Raw genomic sequence first — 25,333 nt, forward strand, 5'->3', positions numbered from 1 at the left:
GAAACCTATAAATTCAAAAGGAAACTCTGCTTTACACCCCAAATACCATACTTCAAGTGCAGGTGCTAATGCTTTTCTTCAGCTCTGTGAAAGGACTGTACTAGTCAAAGGGACAGGGCTTTCTTTTGTGCAGAGGTAAAGTGTTAGCCAAGCAAAACACAGTATTTGCTAAAGCCTTTGTGCTATAAATTCTAAGCAAGTCAACAATTATTGAACCTCTTTCTTTATTTACTTCACCTAGTTTAAGCTCCACAAAAAGGTAGTACAAGAAAAAGAAAATCCTTGGATGTTCTAAATTAAAATTACAGCAGCCACAGAGTGAGAGAGACAGACATCTGCTAATAGCTGTGGACCCGGACTGACAAAAGACTGCTCATCTTCCCGTGTATCTCCTGGGATTTAGGGTTAATTTCCAGGTGGCTATTTCCACGATTATCCAAAAGAGAGAAGAGCTGTGTGCCACAGAACGCCAGGAGCCCCCACTTCTTATTTACACATGAATATTTGAATCTGCTGACCACCGCTAATCCACGGGAGCCGACGCCTCTTCCTTGGACTCTTTGGGCCTATCCCAGAACTAGCCCACTTCACCTTCTCCCATCCCCTTGGTCTACAGGAAATGGAAACCCTTTCCAGAATGACTTACATCTTTCTCCCCCACGCTTAAAGTATTAACTGCTTGCAAACCTCCGGGTGACTACTATCTTTCCCTCTATCTTTCCCTCCGAGCCATGCTGCTGGCAGAGTTAGGCTCCAAGCCCCAAGACTGGCCTTTGTTTTTTTTCTCTTCTAGCAATGGCCTAATAAAGCCTTTTTAGGCCATGGAAGCTAAATTTTTTTTACTAAAACTAAGAAGAGCTGAAACCTCATGGTTTTCCCAAATGGCCCAATAAACACAACTTCGAGTTATAATGCTAGAGGACTAGTTTTCCCAGAACAAGATCAATCCTTACATTTACTGAGGAATATTTAAATTACCCAATGTGCAGATTTATCAATTAAAACTTAAAAAAGACAGGCTTATGTGTAAGATTATCTAATATTTCTACTGTATTTAACCTAGAAAAATATCAGAGCTTAGTTATTAAAAATGGGATATGTGCTGAAACCGGTTTGGCTCAGTGGATAGAGCGTCGGCCCGCGGACTGAAAGGTCCCGGGTTCGATTCCAGTCAAGGGCATATACCTTGGTTGCTGGCACATCCCCAGTAGGGGTCTGCAGGAGGCAGCTGGTCGATGATTCTTTCTCAAACTTTCTATCCCCCTCTCTTCCTCTCTGTAAAAAATCAATAATATATATATATATATTTTTTTAAATGGGATATGTGAACTATCAAGTAAAGGAAGACTACTTACTATCTAGCCGGGCCGCTCTGTCATCTATCACGCACTGCTTTGTGTAGGAATCCTCGATGGTTGGATCATAATCCGTCACAAAATAGGACTGTAAGAAAAATTACATTGTTTTAAAATTCATGTCTGCCTAAGCAAGTACCAATGTAACTTTATCAAATCCCACATATCCAGAATTAATCAAAATATTGTCATTGTATTAAAGCTTATCTCTACTACATCAATTCCCCATTAAATGAAGCAGCTTTCAAATGGAGAAAAAAAATTAAGTATCTGAATTTTAACATCTGAAATATGCAAGAAGACTATAAAATATCTGCAGGTTGTTTTCATAATTAACTTATATATACACCTAAGAATCTAGCTATCAAGAAAAACTAAGAAAACACAGTAACTTAAAATTCAGGTTTATTTGCAATCCGATGGTAAGCATCAGTCCTAAGAACAAAGTAGTTTGAAACAAATGGCGACAACAAAGAGAGAGGCCTGGAAGAATGCATGTCCCGCTACTTTTCTCATGCCTTGTCTTTGTCTTTTCACCAGCCTTGTATCCTAATATACAAAAACCCTGGGTCGTAATTGCTTTTGCTGCAGGTGCGGTGCTCCAACACTGCTGACGAGGCTGCGAATCAGGGCCAGAGAGAGGCCTGAAGAGAGAAGCAGGGACTGATCTGTTGCCTTTGTGGTAGTTTTTGATCAGTTACTTGCCTTTCTCTTTCTCTCCCAGTCCAGTCAGCAAGCAGGCCTCCATTTCTCTCCAGGCCTCCACTGGGGCTGCTGATCAGCCCCATTGATAGGCCCAGAGATGCTGACTGGCATAGGAACTGACAAAACAGAATCTGGGTGCTGTGAGGAGTGAATGGCTGCCTAGGAGGCAGAGCTTTTGACGTTGACATAGGAACCGACCAATCAGAACCAAATCTGGTTGCTGTGAGGAGCCAATGGCTGCCTAGGAAGCAGAGGCTTGTTTTGTTTTGTTTTTTGTTGTTTTTTTTATTGATTTTTTAGAGAGAGGAAGGGAGAAGGATAGAGAGTTAAGAAAATCGATCAGCCGCCTCTTGCACATCTCCTACTGAGGATGGGCCCAAAACCCAAGGTACATGCCCTTGTCTGGAATCGAACCTGGGAGCCTTCAGTCCGCAGGTCAACACTATACCCACTGAGCCAAACCGGTAAAAGCAAGGCAGAGCTTTTGTCCTACTGGTATAGAATCCGACTAATCAGAACAAAATTAGCTAGCAGAAGAGGGCCATTTGGGACAAGATCAGGCCTGCAGAGGAGGGTACATGGGGGCAAGATCAGGCCAGCGGGGGGGGGGGGGGGGGGGGGGGTGTTGGGGGCAAGATCAGGCTGGCAGGGGAAGAAAGTTGGGGGCAACCAGGTTGACAGGGGAGGCAGTTGGGGGGGCAAGATCAGGCCGGCTGGAGAGGGCAGTTAGGGGTGATTAGGCAGGCAGGCAGAGATAGTTAGGGGCAATCAGGCAAGCAGACAGGTGAGCAGTTAGGAGCTAGCAGTCTCAGATTGTGAGAGGGATGTCCAACTATTGGTTTAGGCTCTATTCCCACAGTCAGACATCCCCCCAAGCGATCCCCAATTGGAGAGGGTGCAGGCTGGGCTGAAGGGAACCCTCCTCCATGCATGAATTTCTGCACAGGCCACTAGTATTATCATAAGAAACATGACTTCAGGATTCTTTCATTTATAGGGATCTCAACTTACTCTTTTACCCATATTCTTGTTGTCATCTTAATTTCAATTTCCCTCTTCCGTTAGCAAAGCCTCCCAATTGTTATCCTCTGAAACCATCACCAGCAGAAAGCACAGTTCAGGTAGCACTCAGAAGGGAAGCATCTTAGTGAACCAATTAAGTGTCTGTGTATTATATTTCCCACTGTGTTTTGTTTTGTTTTTTTATGCTTTAAAAACAACAGCAACCACAAGAATCTGAGAGAGACTTAGTTCCCCATTCTTACAGAAGAGCACTAACTAGGACACTGACATCACCCTGTTCTGCTATCTCCTTCACTCCCTTCCCACTGGCTCATTACAAAGTCTGAGGGAATGACTTGGAGGAAGGCAGTTTAACGCTAAGAACCATTGTTCAGGTAAAGGTTCTTGGCAGCAGGAACTGCTTGGCAGCACGTTCTTAAGTGACAGCCCTGGGTATGGTGACCTATGCAAACTCCAAAAAGCTATGCAGATACAGGCACTCTGACAGGACAGTAAAGAAACCCCTGGTTTGAGGAGGGCAGGTAGAAAGGGTGAGAACAATGATCTGCTTGCTACCACGACTTTACATATTTATTTCGTTTTGGGGGGATTCTTTCCACAGTTATATTTTAGGATTAACTTTAATCATAGAATTCGGTATACATAACCCTACTCCCCAGTTGATGGTTGCACTTAAATGCGTAATTTATTAAACAAAGTCTGTAAAAAAAACATTTACCAACAGGAGCAGCTTAGAGTAGAAACCATTCCCCATTTAAAAATAAACAGGTATCAAAAACAATCCTGAACTCACTTCTTGGCAGCCACACCTCTTCAGATAGTAAATACAACTGGCAACAATCTTCTTTGTACCGACTACTCTAAACAACTTAAAACTGCAGCCTTTCGCCAAGCAAGTTGGATAAAGCACACTGTTTATATATTTTTAAGATGTTTCCTGAATCATGTTTCTCCACAGCAATCTGATACCTCTTGCCATGCTTTCATCTCAGAAACCTGAATTTCATTGAGTATTCCCAGTTTAAGCCTAAATGTGCTAAAATGTGCCCACTGTCCTTCCCACTTTTTCTAAAAACATAATGAACAAATATTAACTACTAGAGGCCCAGTGCACAACATTCTTGCACTTGTTGGGGCTGGGTCCCTCAGCCCAGCCTGCACCTTCTCACAGTCTGAGACCTCTCTGGGGATGCCCACCTGCCAGCAATGGAACAACCGGTTGCTATAATGCGCATTGACTACCAGGGGGCAGATGCTGAACAGACATAAGCCGCCAAGCAGACATCCCCCAGGGGTCCTTAGCACTGCTGCAGAGACGTGAGAGGTTCCTACCACTGCTGCTGTGCTGGTTAGCCATGAGCCCGGCTTCTGGCTGAGCAGCACTCCCCCTATGGGAGCGCACTGACCACCAAGGGGCAGCTCCTGCATTGAGCATCTGCCCCCTGGTGGTCAGTGCGCATCATAGCAACGGGTCATTCCACTGTTTGGTTTATTTTCATGTTAGCCTTTTTATTATGTAGGATACTTTTCAAATGTCCAGGTCATGCATAATAGCTAGAGTTCTTTCAATGCGATGGGTTCTTTCTGCATTGTGAAACCAAATTAAAACATTAACACTTTTAGGAGACTTGAGTTTAAGCAACTTTGAGGGCCATTAAAATAAATTTAGTGGCTGTGGAAGTTTCATGTTTTCTTTGGATGTCTTAGTTCCTGAAACAATCTTAATGTTCTAAAAAGTTTGCCACTTTACTAACACTGGCAGGCACTTAATTCCACTCATATTAATTTTTTAGACAACTTAATTTGGGAATTTCTGGATATGTAGGTCCTCATTTCATCTACTTTGTGTCCTGTTTTCAAAAGCTGTCTGTAGAGCCCATCGTCGTCTGACTACATGTAGATTTTAAAGAGTCTTCCTTACTGAAAAGCATCTTCTTGCCTCAGAGAGATCCACCCTGAGAACACTGTTAGGTCAAGGTCTCAAGATCTGGGCAAGACAGAGCTTTGGATATAAATCCTGTTTCATTTTCTTGCTGCAAGTAAATCAAACTACCTTGTGACAACTATGCCTCATTCTTGAATAGAACACCCCAAGTGGCGAGACCCTGGAGTTCAATAACAACATCACTCTGGACATGGCTGTCACAAAATCAGAGACTCTCTTTCCCCTTCAAAATTCTAATAAGACACAGCTCAGAACATGCCTAAAATGAGCATTCATCATGCACAGGTAACAAACATAATCATCACCTCCCATCCTAAAGACATAACATTTTTGTTGTTTAAATGTGGGTACCAGATATTTGATCACCAACAAGAAATCAGGCTCCGCGAGGGCCAGGCCTGGATTGAAGTCTCACTCTATTTGCTAGCTGTGGCAGATGACTTTACCTTTCTAACCTTTAACATCTATAAAATAGGACAGCAACAAAGCCTGGAGGAACAGGTAAACCGAAGTAATGCATATAAATGCCAAGGAATGCTGATGGCTTATAAACATTAACCATAATAATTATTGTATTATTTTTGTCACATGATTAGATGGTATGAACTACTGTTTTTACTCCAGTCTAAAGACTTGCTAATCCCAGGAACAGCTGTAATAATTCCAATCCTAGTTATGACACAGATCAACCATGGGACTTGGTATTCAAAATGTTGTGAATCAAAAATAAAAGCTACCCCCACCCCATCTGGGATTCTAGAAATAGTTTCTGGATCTGAGCCGTAACTGCACAAATATATACTTAGGTAAATATTCATCGAGCTGTACATTTAAGGTATGTGTACTTTTTTGCACGATACAAATCATACCTTTCTAAATTACATAAATTAATGGTTGGATTAAATGGTGCCTTGTTGCTTATATGATTCAGTACTTTGTTTACACAGTATGGAAAGCCTTCTAGTTTGATCTGTGCTGTTCACCATTCAGACTTATTTTTCACAACTTGAAATCTTTCAGCCAATTGCTCTTGCTCTCATTCATTTGCTCAACAATTATTTATGGAGCATCACAGGAACAAAGTCCCTACTTTCAGAGCCCACTGCTTTTTGCACAACATGCAGTAACTGTGCTGTGATTAGAGAGGAGGAGAATAAGGAGTGTTAAATATATTGGCCAGAGAACAGAAACAGCATGAAATGCCAATACCGTGCTTGTTCGGAAGGCAACAAAATGTAAGGGGTTAATACTCCTAATGCACAGGAAGTATGTATTCATTCACCTATAAACACAGAGCCCCTGCAATTTGCCAGAAAAGAAAACAGTCTGTTACTGAGGTTGAAATGTTACCTACCACAGTCCAGAAAGGATATTCTGTAGCAGAAAAAGCAAGGAAACCCCAAGTGCGGTATTGCACTGTGGAAGACAGCAGAGGTTCAGGCAAGGGCAGGAAAGAATTGGACTGAAGAGTTCAGAAGAACACAGTGAAGGGGAAGAAAGGAGGGGAAGGAGGAAATACGTGTTTTCTTGGTATCACAGGAAAGGATGCATGGAGAAGGATCCTAGCCAGAAAGAAAGGGACTGCTTCTTCCACACGGCAGGCTGCCTTCCAGGTGGTAAGAAGGACAAACGGACCTCAGTCTCTTTAAGGATGTTAGGAGTGTGGAGCAAAGTGAGGGTTAGGGAAGCTAGCCCATTCAGACAGGGAGTTCTATTTCCCCTGATAAAATCTGGGGCAGCCCTAAGTGTTAATGCTGTGATAGCAGGAATATTCAATTATAGGCCACTAGATTGCTTGGCCAACTCACTATCTTTCCAATCAAAGAAGCTGCTTTAGGGAAGAAAAGAAGGGGGAAGGGAAGGAATGAGAATGATGCGTCTGCATTCAGTGGGCAAGAGGGACAACCCACTTTCTCCTGCCGCCAAGCCACGAAGACAGTGTAGTTCCCAAGCACTGCCACCGAGCGGTGCCTGGTCTATGTACTGGGACAGGTAGGTAGAGACTGGGAACTCAGTAAAGCCACCACACTGGTTAAATCCACTACCCTGGTATTTGAAAAGGACAGAAGGCATTCTAGCTCAGTGGATAGAGCGTCAGCCTGTGAACTGAAGGGTCCCAGGTTCGATTCCAGCCAAGGGCACATGCCTGAGTTGCAGGCTTGATCCCCAGTAGGGGACATGCAGGAGGTTTTATGTAGACCAATGATTCTCTCTCATCACTGTTTTTTTTTCCCCCCTCTCTCCTTTCCCCTTCCTCTCTGAAATCAATAAATATATTTTAAAAATAAATAAAATAAAAATGATAGAAGGCTAGGCCTACCAGGCCACTGATGAGTTTAAACAAATGACAGAGCATTGCTGGGCACAGCACCATTCTCAGGAGAGTCCTGGAGTCCTCTAGAAACATGGGGTGCAGAGAGGGGAGGGGAAAGGAGAGAGCAGGGGAAGGAAATAGTTGAAACCATATAGAACAACATTAATAACTATCGAGTCTGGGTAATGTGTTTGAGAGTATATTGTACTATTCTCTCTACTTTTACATATATTTGCCAATTTTCAAATGAAGTTTAGTTTTTTAATTTAGTTTTTTAATCTAGCACCTATATACTATAGAAAGGGTCAAATCAAGGAACAAAAGGATGCTTTTCAATGGAGCTTTCACCTCATTGTATTCAAAACCAAATTGCCTAGAAGCCTAAATTTTTTTTCTTGGTCAGAATATTTTCCAGTTCTCTTTATATTAATTTTTTACTTTTACCCTCTATCCTTTCCCCCACTCCAACAATATAAACTCCAAGGGGGCACTGACTTCTGTCAGAGGTAACGTGACCTCCCCAGCACTTAAAACAGCAAATCACTGGCAGATCCAGCACTAAAATCAAAGTTTGTAGGCTCTTTAGCCAGAGCTCCTTCTGCTTCATTTATTCTGCTTTTCTCAAGTTAAATGACTCTCAAACTCATCTCCATTCCCTCCTCCATTGCTTCCATTAAAAAAAAAAAAAAAAATGGAAGTATCTTGAATCACAAGAAGAGCAGTCATTCTTTATTTAGCATTTAACATGTGGTAAGCAGTTTACACCGCTACATTTTATTATGATACATACAATATTCTCCTAATTAATTTTTACAATAAGGCTATCTGGCTCCTTCAGAGAGCTGGGTGGGAGAGCAGGAGGGGTTGAAAAGGCTGGACCTGAAATTTGATGTCCGTGTTTCCTCCCCAGGGCCTTGGGTTTCCTAGAAGAGTCCCTCTGTGGGACCCTCCCTGTGCATTCCAGGGACTTAACTGAGGCCTCACTGTGTTCACCTCCCATTCTCAGCCCTTGGGGTTTCGATGGGTACCTCTCCTCCTGGTCTACATCATCTGCCAGGGGGCCATGCACAGCGTCCCTTTTCAGGCTTTAAGCTCTGGGAAACACCACTGTTTTTTGAAGTTCCGATGGTTTACTACAGGGTGGGGCAACAGTAGGTTTACAGATTCTCATAGGGGAAGTAATGCAATAATCTACATATATAAAAACCTAAGTGACCGCTCGACCAGTAGTTATGATGCACACAGTCCACCAGGGGGCAGATGCAGAATGTAAGGCATGGAAATATGGAACAGGCTGATGAATCTCAGAGGGAAGAGGGAGGGAGAGGGTGGGTTAATCTCTATTAACCAAAGATCTTATATCCCTAGGCCTGGCCTGTGGGAATCCGGCCAAAACTGGCAGTCTGAGATACCCCGAAGGGTCCCAGATTGCGAGAGGGCGCAGGCCAGGCCGAGGGACTGCACTGGTGCACGAGTCCATACATCAGACCTCTAGTTAATAAATAATAATACAAGAATACATTTTTATGTGTTCACAACTGTAAACCTACTCTTGCCCCAGCTGCACAACCCCCTTTTTTTTTCTTTCTTCTCTGCTATTGATTCACATTTGAATCCTTATTCTCCCCAAACAAGAGGATACATGTCAAGTTCTCAGAATAATTCCGTGAGTGCCTTCCCCATCATCTGGCTTCAATGAAGGGGATATATGAAAAGCATTATCTCCTCTCTGCTATGTGCGACGGTGGGAAAGGTCAAAAAGCAAACCGCATACTAACAGCTCTTTCCTAAATCTTCATCTCAGACCCCGTAACTCCCCACACTTTTATTTCCTGGAGATAAGGTACAGGCTAAATGTGCAAAACCAATTTAAGGTCATATTCCACGCATGTCCTTGGAATATGAGGGTGACTTGGCAACTATGACTTTATTCTCAGCCTTTGGGGCTTCAAGAGATACCTTCAAGAGGTTAGAGTTCTGGTGAAAACCCAGTTATATACATCCAAGTAGATTTGATATATTCAAGGTCTATCACATACATATATATATATATATATTACTGATTTTTTACAGAGAGAAAGGGAGACGGATAGCTAGAAACATTGATGAGAGAGAAACATCGATCAGCTGTCTCCTGCACACTCCCTACTGGGTACATGCCCTTGAACCGAATCGAACCTGGGACCCTTCAATCCGTAGGCCATGATACTCTATCCACTGAGCCAAACCAGTGAGGGCTATCTCATACTTCTTGGAATTTCCTTACAAGGGAGTTGAGCAATGTACCTTGTACCCAGACCCTCAAAATACTGACTGTTGGAAAACCCCATATTATAAAGCTCACAACAGGGAGTTAAGGATTAATTTCCCAGAGCACAGGAAGGACCTGGTTAGCCATCAGTGGCCTCTATTTGCTAAAACAAGAGCAGCACAAATTCCTCTGGTAACACTCGAGAAGACTGCAGCAACCTCAGGCAGCTGGGAGCCAGAGCCCGGCTCTTCCTGGTGTCACTTCTTAACAGCAGCTGTCAAGTCACAGAGAACCTTTGTTCCCTGCAATACCCTCTCTTATTTTTATGTCAAATGTTTCCAATGTGCTTAATATTCCTTCACTCAAATACTTTTTTTCCTGACTGAAATTAGTATTTCATTTAATCTAACATGTACTAATTAGAGATCTCCATAATGTATCCTCCAGAACTCAAATGCCGAATAATAAAAGCTACACTAAGCCCACTAATCCTTTTAGTTTCCTTTTAGCAAAACTCAGGCCTTCATGTGACTTCTGGGCAATCTCGGCGATATGTACACCTCATGGAGAAAGTATTTGGTTGCAAATCAATGGGCCTGGTATGCAGCAAGCAAAAGTACAGCACAAAGTCAACTTACAAACTAGTCTTGGTACAAAAGTTTGTTTCTAAGACAGTTATTCGGTACTCATTTCCCCAGAGAATAATCTGTGTTTAGGTCCATAAGCCAGACCACAATAACTACCATTGAAATATGGTGCTGAGCCAGTATTAACCCTGAGTGCAAACCTCTGAGGCAGTGTCATTTGACCCTAAAAAGAAATGGGAAGAGGACTTCATTTCCTTTCCCAGAGGACAGAGCCAGCCCTAAGCTACACTTATCAAGATGAGAAGGTTGTCTTTGGGGCACCCCTTGTGCACCCCAGCTTCCTCATTATGTCCCACTGTCCACTACACTCTTACTCGACCATTAGCCTATTCTGAAAACATTCTAGGTACAAAACCACTTACCTCTCTCCCCACTGTTCCGCTCTCAAATTAAAACTAACAGTTCCCTCAAGAGAGCTCATCTCACCAGAGACACAAGGTGGAAAATTATGTCCAAATTAGAGCGCGCTGCATTCTGAGAAAGCTCACCCCAGCCCTCCATGTGACACTTGCTATTCTAAAAAGCAACATTCAAAACCAAAATGAATCTTCAGTAACATTCTCAGCACAGGTAAGAAATGAAAAGAAACACTTGAGACTGAAGGGAAAGTTATTCAGAGGACTCAACCACCATTTCATGTCGGCTCCCCTCCCGAAGGGAGCTTCAGCTTATTCTTCAAAGCTTTTGTTCTTTCAAAAGAAAAGAAGAAAAGAAAGGTTTACCTCTTCCCCCTCCCTGCACAATACTACAAAAATTGTTAGTTCATAATGCCAGCAGAGTGATTCTGAAAACTGTCAACATGAGGAAACAGAGCCTGCCATGGCTGCAGCCACTATTCCTATATACAAGCCATGTGTAGGTAAGAAAACACATCACTACATATTCATCCTTCAGAGCTGGTATTTAAAAACCATTAAGCAACAATAAGCCAGTGGCCTCTATCATGCAGCATGAAGTTTATTTTCCTTGCCTGACCTTCATAGTTTTTAGTTTGCTTTCATCTCCCAATTATTAGTCTTATTACCACATGTAATACAAAGCCTATAGGTTTTAAGAATAAGAAAAGAATTTTTTCGAAGCATAATGATAACTGGCACAGAGTAATAGATAAACAGACAGAGTCTATGTTTGTTATGTAGATATTCAATAAACCTCTCAAGCCGTTCCCATGGGAAATTTGAATAAATCCCATGACATTCCTTTTTTCACAACAAGGCACAAGTCTTTTTTGTTTTGTGTCTTTCGCTCTTGCATTGACTTGAACTTTGCACTCCTAGGGAATTTCCATATCCAACCCATCCTTCCCATCTGGTTCCATTACCTTAGTTAAGTTAGCCTTCCTTACCTCCACCTCACGTGGACCACAGATGCTTCAACAATATAATGCTGGCCTCTGTGGGACCCTTTAGAGTTTAGATGAACACATAGACCCGACCTCTATGGGTACACAACGTCCAGGCTTAACCTGGGTCATATTTGTGTATCCTTCCTTCTCTCAGAGCTTCCCCAGAGGAGTCTCCTAGATCCTCTCTGCAGGCTCAGCCCAACCACACAGACCTCAGGGCCAATACCTACTTCAGGCAGGAAGCAATTTCAATCATTACAAGCCAACATTCAGAGCCTCACCATTGTTAGCTTTGTTATTCGGCTGACCTTGGCAATGCTGATAACTGTTTCTATTTTATTCCCAAACCTCAATATCACCACTTCTCCTCCCTTTTCTCAAGGATTTTTCCAATCAACAGGTGTTCCAGCTCTTGTAATTTGGTTTCTTCGGCTCTGAACCCTTATGCTGATAATGTACAAACACAGGTCATTCCTAGGACCAGGGCCTCATCGTTTTTGTTTGTATGTTCATTCATGTTGTAAAATGTATCAATATTTCAATTCTCATTCCTTTCTATGAGATGTTACCATATGGATATACCATACTATATTTATCCATTCACTGGGTGATGGACATTTGAGGTGGTTTTTGTGGTGTTTTTTTTTGTTTGTTTGTTTTTTTCATTTTGGCTATTAACAGTGCTGTTATGAAGATTCATGTACACCCCTTTGTGTAAACATGTTTTCATTTTCTTTTGATATATATCCCTAGAAGTGGAATTGCTGCATCACATGGTAAGACCATGTTTAACTTTCTGGGGAACTTTCAGAGTTTCTAAAGGGCTGTACCATTTTACATTCCCATCAGCAGTGTTTGAGGATTTTTCAATATCCTCCTCACCAAAACTTGTTACTAATATCTGTCTTTTTAACCCTAGCTATCCTACTGGGTGCAAAGTAATATCTCTTTGCAGTTTTGATTGGCATTTCCCTATGGGTTGTTGGTCATCTTTTCACATGCTTATTGGCCATTTTACACCTTCTTTGGAGAAATGTCTGTTCAAATCTTTGTCCACTTTTAAGTTGGGTTGTCTTTTTATTGTTGAGTGTGAGAATTCTTCATATATCCTATATACAAATCCCTTCAGATACATGATTTGCAAATATCTTCTCCACAGTCGTCATTTTAAAGTTTTCCTGACACAAATTAGTACACAGTTCCTAAATCTCAGCCCTGAGCCAAAGTCCTATTGCCTACGAACCATCTGCCATAATTCCAACTTCCATATACCCAAATTTGTGGGTAACGTTTGTTCCTGTACTTCACCAAGCAGCTGTACTGTCCACCCACTATGTGGTGGATCTGCTATTCTGACCACTTGCCTAAAACAAAACACCATTGCTATACCCACTCCTCTTAACACGCATCCACCCCCTACCTCAACCATGAACTTTCCCCACCACACTTCACTCCTCCACCCATATCATGCCCTAGCGCAGTTCACTTGTGCCAGTATGTGGAATCACCCTACTTCATCAAATCTAAAAAATGCCATCAATTGTCAGACCATTATTATTTTAGGTGCCAAGAAAGAAAAAAAGCCAAAACAATTAGGACTTATATTTGATTCTGAAGCATTTCCATGTCAGAGACACTGAAATGTAGGGGGAGGAAATGTGTCTCTTAGAATCAATGACGTACAATAGTTCTAAACAACTCACTTTGTCAGGTTGGTATTACTATTCCTATTTTACAATGAGATTATTGAAGCTCAGTGTTTAAATGACCTACCAAAGGTCAAAAGTCAGTAGATTGGTGGAACTGGAATCCAAATTCAGGTCTGACTCCAAAACAATACTGCTTCCATTATACTTTCTTTAACCTGCCATCCTATATAATAAAGAGGTGACATGCAAATTGACCCTCACATGTAACGCCATCACAAGATGGCTGCACCCACAGCAGAGGCAGGGTTTCGAGCGTTTAGCAGGGACTTGAGGCTGCGTGGCACCGGGCCAGGGCAGAGCACCGGAGACCATGTCCCCTGCATGGTGGGGCTTGATGGAGGACCTTAGGCCACGCCCCCCCACCCGGTGGGGTTTGATAGGGGACCTCAAGGCGTGACCCCCGCCCCAGAGCCAAGCGGGGGGACCTCAGGCCTCATGTCCTGCCCAGCGGACCTTGACAAGGGACCACAGGCCGTGCCCCCAACCTGGTGGAGCTTGACGAGGGACCTCAAGGAGCCCGCCCACCCTGTTGCCAGGGAACCTCAGGCCATGCCCCCCACCCCAGAGCCAAACTGGGGGACCTGAGGATGCGCAGAGACTTGACTCGGTCCTGCAGCGTGTCCCAGACTCTGACAGGAGGAAGATTTTCATATACATTTTACTAATTTTCTTTCATCTCAGACACTTCTATTATAGAGAAAGGACAAATAGCAATATTAAAATGTTTTCTCTAATTCCCTTTTAATGTGCACAAATTTCATGCACCGGGCCACTAGTATTAACATAAAAGCATATATCGATAGCATACACCAGTTTAAAAGAGAAATCCTGTTACTCTTAAAATAAGTTATTTTTAAAATTATAAACTGCCACTGCCAAATAAAAAGACAAAAGCAATTTCATTCCAAGTGAAAATATACCATTTCTACAATACGAATAAAGGTCTACCCTGGCCAGTGTGGCTCAATTAGTCATCCCACTCACCAAAAGGTTTCAGTTCAATTGGTCAAGGCACATACCGGGATTGCAGGCTCAATCCCTAGTAGGGAGCGGGCAAGAGGAAGCTGATCAATGTTTCACTCTTGTGTTGTTTTCTCTCTCTCTCTCTCTCAACCTTTACTCAGAAAATAGGTGGAAAGGAGAAAATAAATAAATAAAGATCTAAGCATGGCATTATAAAAAATGTGTACAGAAATATTTTCTTTAACCTAACAATTTTATTTCTAGAAATTTATCCTACCAATATATCTGTGCCTATAAGAAATGACATGTGTAATTCATTATGCAACTGTTTTTTATTTAAAAGACTGGAAACAATGTTAACTGTCCTTCAGTAAATGAGTGGTTAAATTGTGAAACATTCATTTAATATGAATGAAGCCATTAAAAAAAAAAAAAAGACTTCCTGTACTAATACAGAGTAATCTAGAAGATACGTTGTTAAATAAATACACACAGTTTACGTCTTTCCTTTGTGTGTATAAAATATCTCTGGAAAGACATACAAGAAACTAACCTCAATTACCTGTACAAAGAACTGGGTTGCTGGGAGACCTGAGTGGGAGGAAAATATTTTTGTAGGTTTTGAAAGCTGAAACGTGAATGAAAGAGGGAACCGAGGGGAAAGACCTACACAGATTAAATATAAACTCTTTAGTAATAAAAGCAGAGAACAGCATGAGGAAATGTAGGTTTTAGTCCCAGCTCTACAACTAAATGAGTGCTCCTGGGTGAGTCACCCTCTTTCCTGGCTTTGGCTGTACAGAGGAATTTTCTCCTATGAACCCTGGAAGGAAAAAAGGATACTCGAGGACTAAAAAGGGGCTCCTGGTGGCCATCTGGACTTAAATAATTTTTTAAAAAAACAAAGCCTAGCAGCCATTTCTGCACAGTGGCCTATAACACAAACTGCATTTCATATGTGCTGAACTGCCTTCCCTCGGACTGCTAGGCTACCTGGCTCAATGCTGCTGAACTGCCTGCCGGCTCTGTGTTTCTGCCACCTGAGCCAGCCCTTATAAAGAAGTTCCAGGAGTCCTATTAACAACCAATAGGATTGACGTTTTCTGCACAGTTCTGACCAATCAGAGTGGCTCTAAGTTGACCAATCAGGGACCAGGGGCGGGACTTCTGTTGCTATAAGCCAGCTCCTGTTGGCATTTGAATTGGTGCCAACTACCATCTTAAAGATCTCTTAAAATATTCTAGCTCTCTAATTTCATTCTGACATATTTAGCTCCTACAGTGTGTGAAACATAATGTGTAGGCACTCTCAAGAATTTCTTTAAGTTTATGGTTTAAAGAAAAGAATATCAGATTTTAAGACGGGAAGGGTTGATGAAAGCCCTAGCTCCTACTTACTAGCTATAAAATTTGCAGCAAATCACATCACTTATATCGAGTTCTATTACCTGTAAAGTTGAGCTGGTAGCCACTTTCACAAGTTTGTCACAAGGAGCAAATAAGATACATGAAAATTTTCTGAAATTTTTATACCATCATATAAAATGTAAATTATTAATATACGTAGATTCCCCCTCAAGTAGTAGAAAGTGTAAGAAAAAACATGGATTTTGGAGTCAGTCAAACCCGGATATCTCAATTGCTATGTGATCTTAGGAAGATTATTTAACCTCTTAAATATCAATTTTGTGACCGATAAGATGGCCATAATGATTCTTAAAGACCTTTGTGAAGATTAAGTGACATTGTAAAGGACCCAGTACACTGTTTAGCTCAAAATGGGCATTTTCAAATTGGTTCCCTTTCTTTCCAAACTTAAAAACAAAGACTGCCCCATAAGCAGGTAGTTGACCAACTCTCTTCCAGCTGTAACTTTTGCTTCCCCGAGCCTGGATACTCCTTTTTTTGTTTTCTTTCCCTCTATACACTGCCACCTATGAATATCCTAGACCCCATTTTCACTTCTCACCTCTTCTAGAGCAGAGATGGTCCATAGAAGCAAAAATATAAGTAAAGGAACAGCCCACATTCTTCCACATGAATCTCCTTCCTTAGGTGCACTCACGAACCCACTCTACCTATAAATGCTAACTGAGCACCTATGTTGAGTCAGGAGCTGAGTAAGGAATCCCACCTCTCTCTGGACTTGTGGTTTGTTGGCGGATTGACCATCAACAAATAAACATAATATATCAGAGGTGAAGCAAACTCTGAAGAAAAATAATGGGGGTTGTCAGCACAGGAGCTAGAGGGAAAGATATGGCAAACAATGGCCACAGAAGGTTCCACTGACAATGCAGCATTTGAGGAGAGAATCCAAGGTCAATTGAGGGAATGAGCCATGTTAGGTAAGGAAGATCATTCGGGGCAAAGTGAGCATGAAGTTATAGACAAGGTGGAAGTGTGGGTGACACACTGAGAAACAGCAAGGAGGCCAGTACGGCCACAACAGAACAAGCAATAAAATGTTCTCAGGGAGGCAGGCAGAGTGCCTGATAGGCCATGGAAGGACTTTGGATAATATGAAATGAAAACCACTAGAGTTTAATATTCTCATCTTCTTCATTGGCTGTTACTTTCCTTTCCTAGTCTTGCCAGGAGATGCAAAGAATGGGTTCTGATAATTCCTTTCAGAGATTAGCCAAGATTCTTCCCACAGAGGCAATCAAAGCAATGTATATATACACATTGCTCACCACTGCTTTCAATCCCACATAAGATATGGTGGCAAGAGATTTCCATTGATTCAAGGAGGAAAAAAAATTAAGTTATTTTAAAACTGTACTTAGGAAAATGTAGGTCAATTATGCTTAAAATTATTTCAATAATACATTTTGAAATTTGCTTGTTTTGTAAGAAGTAACTATAACTTAAGAAAATTAACATTGTTAACTACCAAAGTTACAAGTACACATATGCACACACACATCAAGCTGTTCAGGCAGCTTTGTTTTGTTACTGTGAAAAACTATTAATAACCTAAATGTCTGTAACAGATAATGATTAAATGAATATGCTATATGCATAAAAGATTAGTAAACCACCATTGAAGTGATGAAATAAGTTTCTATATATGGATTTCGAGAGTATCCATGACATACAGATGGGTCAAAAATAGGTTTACAGTTGTTCGTACAGAAAATACAATAATCCTATCTAAGAAAAAGATGATATGCAAATTAACCATAACTCCATCATAAATATGGTGGTACCCATAGCTACAATATGGCAGCACCCAGTCTTCTCGGTCCCACCCGCGTCTCCCAGTGCTGGGGGAGTGGCCGCTGAGAGCAGGCCACGTGAGCAGCCTGGCAGAATGCTTGCTTCATCACTGCGGCGACAAGGCAAGCATTCCACCCTGGCCGCAGAGGGCCTCTGGGCAGCGGGCACAGAGCCACTGTGGAGGGGGAGGGGGGACGCTTGCGTCATCACCTCAGCAACAAGGCAAGACAAGCGTTCCGCACCCAGCCACGGATGGGGCTCTGGGCCACGGATGGGGCTCTGGGCCACGGATGGGCCTTCTGGGCCACGGATGGACCTCTGGGCCACGGATGGACCTCTGGGCCACGGATGGGCCTCTGGGCCACGGATGGGGCTCTGGGCCACGGATGGGCCTTCTGGGCCACGGATGGACCTCTGGGCCACGGATGGACCTCTGGGCCACGGATGGGCCTCTGGGCCACGGATGGGGCTCTGGGCCACGGATGGGCCTTCTGGGCCACGGATGGACCTCTGGGCCACGGATGGACCTCTGGGCCACGGATGGGCCTCTGGGCCACGGATGGGCCTCTGGGCCACGGATGGGCCTCTGGGCCACGGATGGACCTCTGGGCCACGGAGAGCCTCTGGGCAGCGGGTGCGGAGCAGCCAGGCCCCCAAGAGAGCTGCTGGCGCACGAGAGCTACGTGAGCAGGGCTACTAGTTACTAAATAATAATACAAGAATAAACTGTTTCACATACAACTATAAACCAACTTTTGCCTCACCCTATATTAAGTTCATTCATTCAACAAATATATTTTAAGTGCTTACTACTTAGGAGCTGGAATATAGTCCTGAATGAGAATAAAACTGACATAGTTCTAGCACTTTTGGACCTTATATTTTATACCTACACAAGCAGAATAGAGATGATAATGTTTGAAATAAGCACTACCAAAAACCCAAGACAGACTAATGTGGATAGAGAATGAGGGGAGGTAAGGTGCTTCTTGTTTTAAAAAACTGCATTATTTACAAAATACATTATTTAGACCCATATTATAGTTATGGGTCTAAAGCACAACTTAATTTTTAAAAATCAACCCAATTTTATTTAGCCTATATCACTGTTATTTTATCCTAGTAACTATAAGAATTAAATTCCTCCTGACTTTCATCTCAGAATTGGAAAAAGGGAGAGAAGGCTCTCACCAAAGCTTCTCTCCCAACTACATACCAGAAGGCCAGGCCCGTACTTCCCAGAAAGTGGCTCTATTCACACCAAGGGCCAACCTTCCTTCTTCTAATTATTTAACCTCATTTATCCACCTAGCAATTTTCAGTGGTTCCCATAAAATCCCTCCTAGTGGCATATAAACGAAAATCACTAGATCACTGGATAAATTTAAACTCTTTCAAGTAGAGACAAACATGATTCATATCAAAGGGAACCATATAAACATTCATCTTAGAAAAATCCCCATGTATGTAGGTTTAAAAATTCAAGAACTAAGTGGCATATGTTCATAGAGTTTAAGGCTTTGCTCACACCATTTAAAGTCACAAATTATAGCTTGTCTATATGAGTACAGACTAATTTCACAGTAAAAAAATGCCACATCAATTGCAAACCACATGAAGAGAAAGTAAACATGCAACTAAATTCTGAATCACATTTATAAGCATATTGTCAGTTTGTAACTATTATTCCGTTTAGTAAAAGTGCTTTTACAGGGCTTGCTAGCAAATTCAGAAAGTAGTTTACTAACTTTAGTGGGTTGAACTATGGCACCCAAAAGATATGTCTAACTCTTAACCGTGCCACCCACGAATGTGACCTTATTTAAAAAGAAGATCCTGCCGAGACCAGTTTGGCTCAATGGATAGAGCGTTGGTTTGGGGACCGAAGGGTCCCGGGTTCGATTCCGGTCAAGGGCATGTACCTTGGTTGCGGGCATATCCCCAGTAGGGGGTGTGCAAGAGGCAGCTAATCGATGACTCTCTCTCATCGATGTTTCTAACTCTCTCTCTCCCTTCCTCTCTGTACAAAATCAATAAAATATATTTTAAAAAACAAAATAAAAAATAAAAAAATAAAAAGAAGATCCTTGTGAATGCAGTTAATTTAAGGATCGCCAGATGAGATCATCCTGGACTTAAATCCAATGACTGTGTTATAAGGGAAAAGAGTGGGAGATTTGAGATACAGATAGAGAAGATAGAGGAGGGGGGAAAGGGAGGCCATATGAAGCCAGAGGCAGGGATGGGAGTGAAAGCCAACGAACCAATGAATGCATGGGCTGCCAACAATCATCAGAAACTGAGAGACACATGGAACCGATTCTCCCTCAGAACCTCCAGAGAGAACCAACCCTCTCAACAACTCGGTTCCGGGGTTCTGGCCTCCAGAATTGTGGGAGAAAGAAATGCTATTGTTCAAAGCTCTGAAGTTTGTGGTAGTTTGTTACAGCAGACCTAGGAAATGAATACGCTCACCTATAAAATTTGAATTCATTCTTCTAATTATTTTCTGCAGTTAATAAGCCCAAAAAGAGTGTATAACAAAACAGAATTTTTGTTCTTCTCACACGCGATTAGAACTCAAATACTGACCAGTCTTCACAATACCAGCACTACAATTTATTGCAAAGGTAATTCATAGATACATGAAGAGAGTTTCATTCCTTGAACTAGAGAGATTCAGTTAGTCAACAAAACAAAAAGTAAAAACACGGTAAATGGATTTAAATTGGCTCTAAGATTCTAATAGTTTTTGCAAAGAAGTCAAAATCATTATTCCTTTTAAAATATAACAAGTCTCAGGGTTTTAACAAGTTAATTTTATTTTTTAGGTTTTTTTCTTATCATAAAATAACACATCTCATCACAGAAAATTATAAGAAAAGTATTTTTAAGCCCACCTTTAAAAATATTTTTTTACTGATTTCAGAGAGGGAGAGAACATTAGAAACATCAATGATGAGAGAGAATGGTTGATCGGCGGCCTCCTGCACACACACTACAGGGGCTCGAGCCCACAACCCAGGCATGTGCCCTCACCGAGAATCGAACTGTGACCTCCTGGTTCATAGGTCTCCACTCAACCACTAAGCCACATCAGCCAGTCTCTTCACACTTTAACTTAAAATGTAAAATCAGGCATGTACTTTCTACCCTCGGAGCTGAACGTCCCTTGCTTAAATTGCCTGAATAAAGCCCATCATTAAAGGCCTGTTTACAATCAAGTTTATATGTGGCAGTTACACAAGCATGACATTGAGCATCTACAATGGAAATTATGATCTAATTTTAACATAAGCCTTATAATTGAAACATACAAATGGGAACTACAAGGAGAGGTTTATTGTCATGGGGGTTTCCAACAAGGTGCTTTCCCTTGATCATTTTGGGTCCTGAACTGTTCTGGTCTCTAATCATAATTTACATATAAACTATGCCCTCAATTTTAGAAATATTTTTAAGTGCAGAAAAGCAACAGATGATAAAAATATTTTTAAAAATTACTCAAGTCTCAGACTAATGATCTTCTACATCTCCCTTTCATTTTATGTTCTCTAAAAATAAGTATCAAATAAACAGAACAAGAATTAGGTAAAGAAGAACATCTAACAGCTAACAGCTGCCACATAATAAAGATTGAAGCACTGGGTAGGGAGATCTGGGGAAGATAAGAGATCAACTGAAGGACTTGTATACATGCATAGAAGTACAACCAATGGACACAAAACTCTGGGAAGGGAGGGTATATAAGGGGGTTGGGGGGCAATGTTAAAATATGTACACAGATAATAATTCAATTAAAAAAAGAAATGTTAAAAACTTAAAACTTTTGCCACAACAAATCTCTAAATGTAGGCACATTTCTTAATGTTTTAAACAGTGAATAGTTTGTTAAAAGCAAATATTTCACTAACTCAGGGTACATGTTTAAATTGTTCTGCCATTTAAATATTTACTCAAAATTACATAGCATCTCTACTGCACATAATGACTTCCTTTCAAAGAATACCATATGGGAGGAGGTGGCAAAGAAAGTAGTAACTTCACAGTGGAGAAACCAAACACTACCTCACTCAGATGATCAACAGTCATATCATGATAGTTTTGTGCTCTTGATGTGTTGTGATGAAAATGGCACTTGACCTCTGTGGTCTTCCTCCTAAAATCCATAATCCCAGTCCAGTCATGAGAAAAACAAAATCCAATAGAGGGGGGGCATTCTACCAGTACCTGACAGGTATTCCTTAAAAATGGCCAGGGCCACCAAAGACAAGAAAGTCAGTCAAAAGGAGCCGAAGGAGACATGACAACTAAATATAATGTGGTATTATGATGAGATCCCAGAACAAAAGAATATTAGGTAAAAATTATGGGAACCTGAATAAGTAGGGACTTAAGCAAATAATAATGCACCAATATGATAGTTAATGGTTCATTAATTAGAACAAATGTACCATACAATGTCACATGTTAATAATAAGGAAACTGGGTACCAAGTATATGGAAACTGTTTTATCTATATATCTAATACTCGCAATATAGTATATTAAAACAATTTACATGACCGGGCAGGGTGACTCAGATGGTTGGAGCATCATCTTGTACATCAAGAAGATTGTGGGGTTCAATTCCCAATCAGGACACATACCTAGGTTACAGGTTCGATCCCCAGTCAGAGCATGTACTCCTGATGAATTTTTCTCTCCCATATCAATGTTTCTTTCTCTCTCTCTCCCTCTCTCTCTCTCTCTCTCTCTCTCTCTCTCTCTCTCTCTCTCTCTCTTTCTCTCTCTCCCCCCCCTCCTTCCTCTCTTTAAAAAAATCAATAAAAACACATCCATAAGTGAGGATTAAACAAACAAAAACAACTTACGTGGCAGTCATTTCTAATTAAGGTGTCTTAGATAAGACTTTTCTAACCACCCACCTGTAACTTAAGGAAAACAACTACAGCCACTAAGCAGTTTCTTCTAGCACTAAGATTACATCTAGATTCACAGAATGATAATTATGGTACTCAGAAGCAAGATAAAGGGAGACTAGATCCACTCCACCTTGTCAAGCAAACATTTGATTTATTGTGATAAAGCTGCACAAACCCAAGTATCATAATCAGAGCTATCTATAATAATAAAAGTGTAATGTGCAAATTGACCAAACGGCCAAAAAGCAGAATGACCATCTGGACAACCTTGCTATGACACACACTTGCCCCAGGCCAGTCAAAGTGAGTGCGATGTGATTGGTGGGTGCGATGTCATTGTAGAATATGAATTTGGTTGACACTTTTATTACAGAGAAAGGACAAATAGCGATATTAAAATATTTCTTCTAATTTCCTTTCAATGTGCATGAATTCATGCACCAGGCCACTAGTTTATAAATAAAATTGATAATTTTAAACTAATAAAATAACAACAAATAGTAATTCAGAAGAAAATTCTTATAAAGCAGAAACCTTAAGCAGGAAGTCTGACCTTCCTTCCATCACTATAGACTAAACACTATGTCCCTAAACACATTTACACCTGTTCCTCATTTACATAATGTAAGTGACTACGGCACAGTGCAGTATCCTAAAGATGCTCAAAACATAATAGCATTTCACAAATGAGAATACAGCATTCCTCCCTTTCACTTCCCTGGCACCTGCTAACTGCAACAAGTTCAGGTAAAGTAATGCTTTGTCTGTGAGGGATGCAGCTATGGAAAGAGTAAGAGAATCAATCAGAAGAGAAAGAGAGAAGGGGTACAAAGAAGGGGAAGTAGAAGTAGCATTTAACTACCTATCAGCACTTACCAAGCCCTGTTTTTCTATGCCTCTCCCTGCAAAAATGTCTTGATGAAACTCTCATTTCAACTTATACTTATTTAGGTGATCATAAAAAAAAAAAAAAAAAAAAAAAAAAAAAAAAAAAAACCTGTTACACTGTAATTCAGCAAAAGCAGGGCTCTAAATGCAAATCAGACCCTGGAGATAACAAAAATAACAAAAATAAATGAGTATCAGTTCTTGCTCTCATGAGTCTACTGTCATGTAGGAGGAGGAGGGGAAGACGGGGGGGCGGGGGGGTAAGAATACCATCTTCTGTTGACTCTAGAATGCCATCAATTGGAAGATTATTTTAATTTCAAAGATATTAAAATAAGAAAAAATTTTAAGATGTCTTAGATTAGATGAGATACTATAGTTTCCAAGTGGCTAAATACTAGAGTAGATTGAGCATAAGTGACTATGGGAGCAAAGATGTGAAGGTTCTGCTGTTTGACTTTGCTCTCTCAAAAGGTATTAAAGGGGGTAAGAGGACGAAGCAATTCCACAGGTTTAATCCTTTAAGTCAATCGGAAATAAAATTCAAAACTTACCAGAAACAAATTTATTTACAAAATGTAAGACAGACCTGTAAGATCCAGAATACCTTTATTAATAAAAAAAATTTTAAGCCAACATAAATTCATGGTGGCATTTCACTAACTCCTTTGGGAAACAAAATTCACAGGTAATTTCTTTACTTCTAAGAAATATAGCTTTTAATCAAGAAACTTAGAAGATGAGAGGACTTATCAGTTTTTCCTCTTGATCTTCCTCTACAAAACAAATTACAGCAAAACTTTTAAGTGTACAAAGGAGACAATCATAAAATAAACTACATCTACGTCATTTTCAGAGATAGCAGGAAGAACAAAGCAATCATTTTCATGTTTTTCCCTTCGGTTAGTATGAAAGCTCTACTTTTAGCACAGGAAAGCCTTGTCTTTGCAAACTTAAGGCCACACACATAAAACTTAGAGAATGATTTGTTCAACGAATGAATCACTACCCCAATAAATTTTTTTTTGGACATTCACTTCTTTTAACACTAGAGTACCCAAGGATGAGGTGACACCTGTTTGGGGCCCTTATAAGCAAAGCAAAACCCTTCTTTTTAAAAAATATATGTATGTATATATTTTAAAATATACTTTATTGATTTTTTACAGAGAGGAAGGGAGAAGGAGAGCTAGAAATATCAATGATGAGAGAGAATCATTGATCAGCTGCCTCCTGCATGCACCTTACTAGTGGTTGAGCCTGCAACCCAGGCATGTGCCCTTGACCGGAATTGAACGTGGGACCCTTTAGTCAACAGGCCAACGCTCTATCCACTGAGCCAAACCAGCTAGGACTAAAACTCTTCTTTTACAGCAGAACTCCTGTACCCAGATAGGTGGGGTGTTCATGTGGTCTCCTAGGACAAGCTTCCCTGCTGTGGTCACTCCAGCAGGAAGCCCAGCTTAGCTGGGCCGTGGAGCAGCTAAGACAGAAGAAATATTTCCCAAGGAAGACAGACAGTATACAGTATGCAGTATACAGTATATAGTATACAGTATAGATCACCCAAACACAGACATTTTATTGATTCTTTCAAGATGCCTTCAGAGAAACATATATCAGCCCAACTTGAGTAACGCTTATTGACTTGACAACAATATCTCCATAGTTTTACTATGTGCCAGGCACCAAGTGCTTTACACATATCAATTCATTGAAACTTCTCAATTAGTCCATGAAGTAGGTAGATACTTTTAGTATTGTCTCCATCTTATAGCTGGGGGAATGGAGATATCGCAGTAATTTGCCTAAAGCTACACAGCAATCAGGGGTGGAATGAAGATTGAATCCAAGCAGTCTGGTTAGATCCTGTGTCCCAAACCACTAAATCATTACACTGTGCAGTACCTTTAGAAAACAAAATAAATGGATTGTCTCTAAATGTCCAGACCACAAATCCTTCTCCCCACTCAGTCAATCCTGACACTGACTACAAGCTGGCAGCAGGTGGCTTCCTAGGAATGTGAATATGGCCTGTATTA

The 25,333-nt window shown here is 41.1% G+C and overlaps 1 protein-coding gene across 1 annotated transcript in view; it reads right to left on the minus strand.

Annotated features, from left to right (window-relative positions):
• Nucleotides 1-25,333, minus strand: part of RRAS2 (RAS related 2) — a 74,918-nt gene that overhangs the window by 16,353 nt on the left and 33,232 nt on the right. Inside the window, exon 2 of the mRNA XM_084893989.1 lies at nt 1,356-1,443. Within this exon, the coding sequence (XP_084750115.1) occupies nt 1,356-1,443 (88 nt within the window). The remainder of the gene's footprint in view (nt 1-1,355; nt 1,444-25,333) is intronic.

Source organism: Pipistrellus hanaki, assembly GCF_964339955.1.
Source record: "Pipistrellus hanaki genome assembly, chromosome: 9".
Classification (NCBI taxonomy): domain Eukaryota; kingdom Metazoa; phylum Chordata; class Mammalia; order Chiroptera; family Vespertilionidae; genus Pipistrellus; species Pipistrellus hanaki.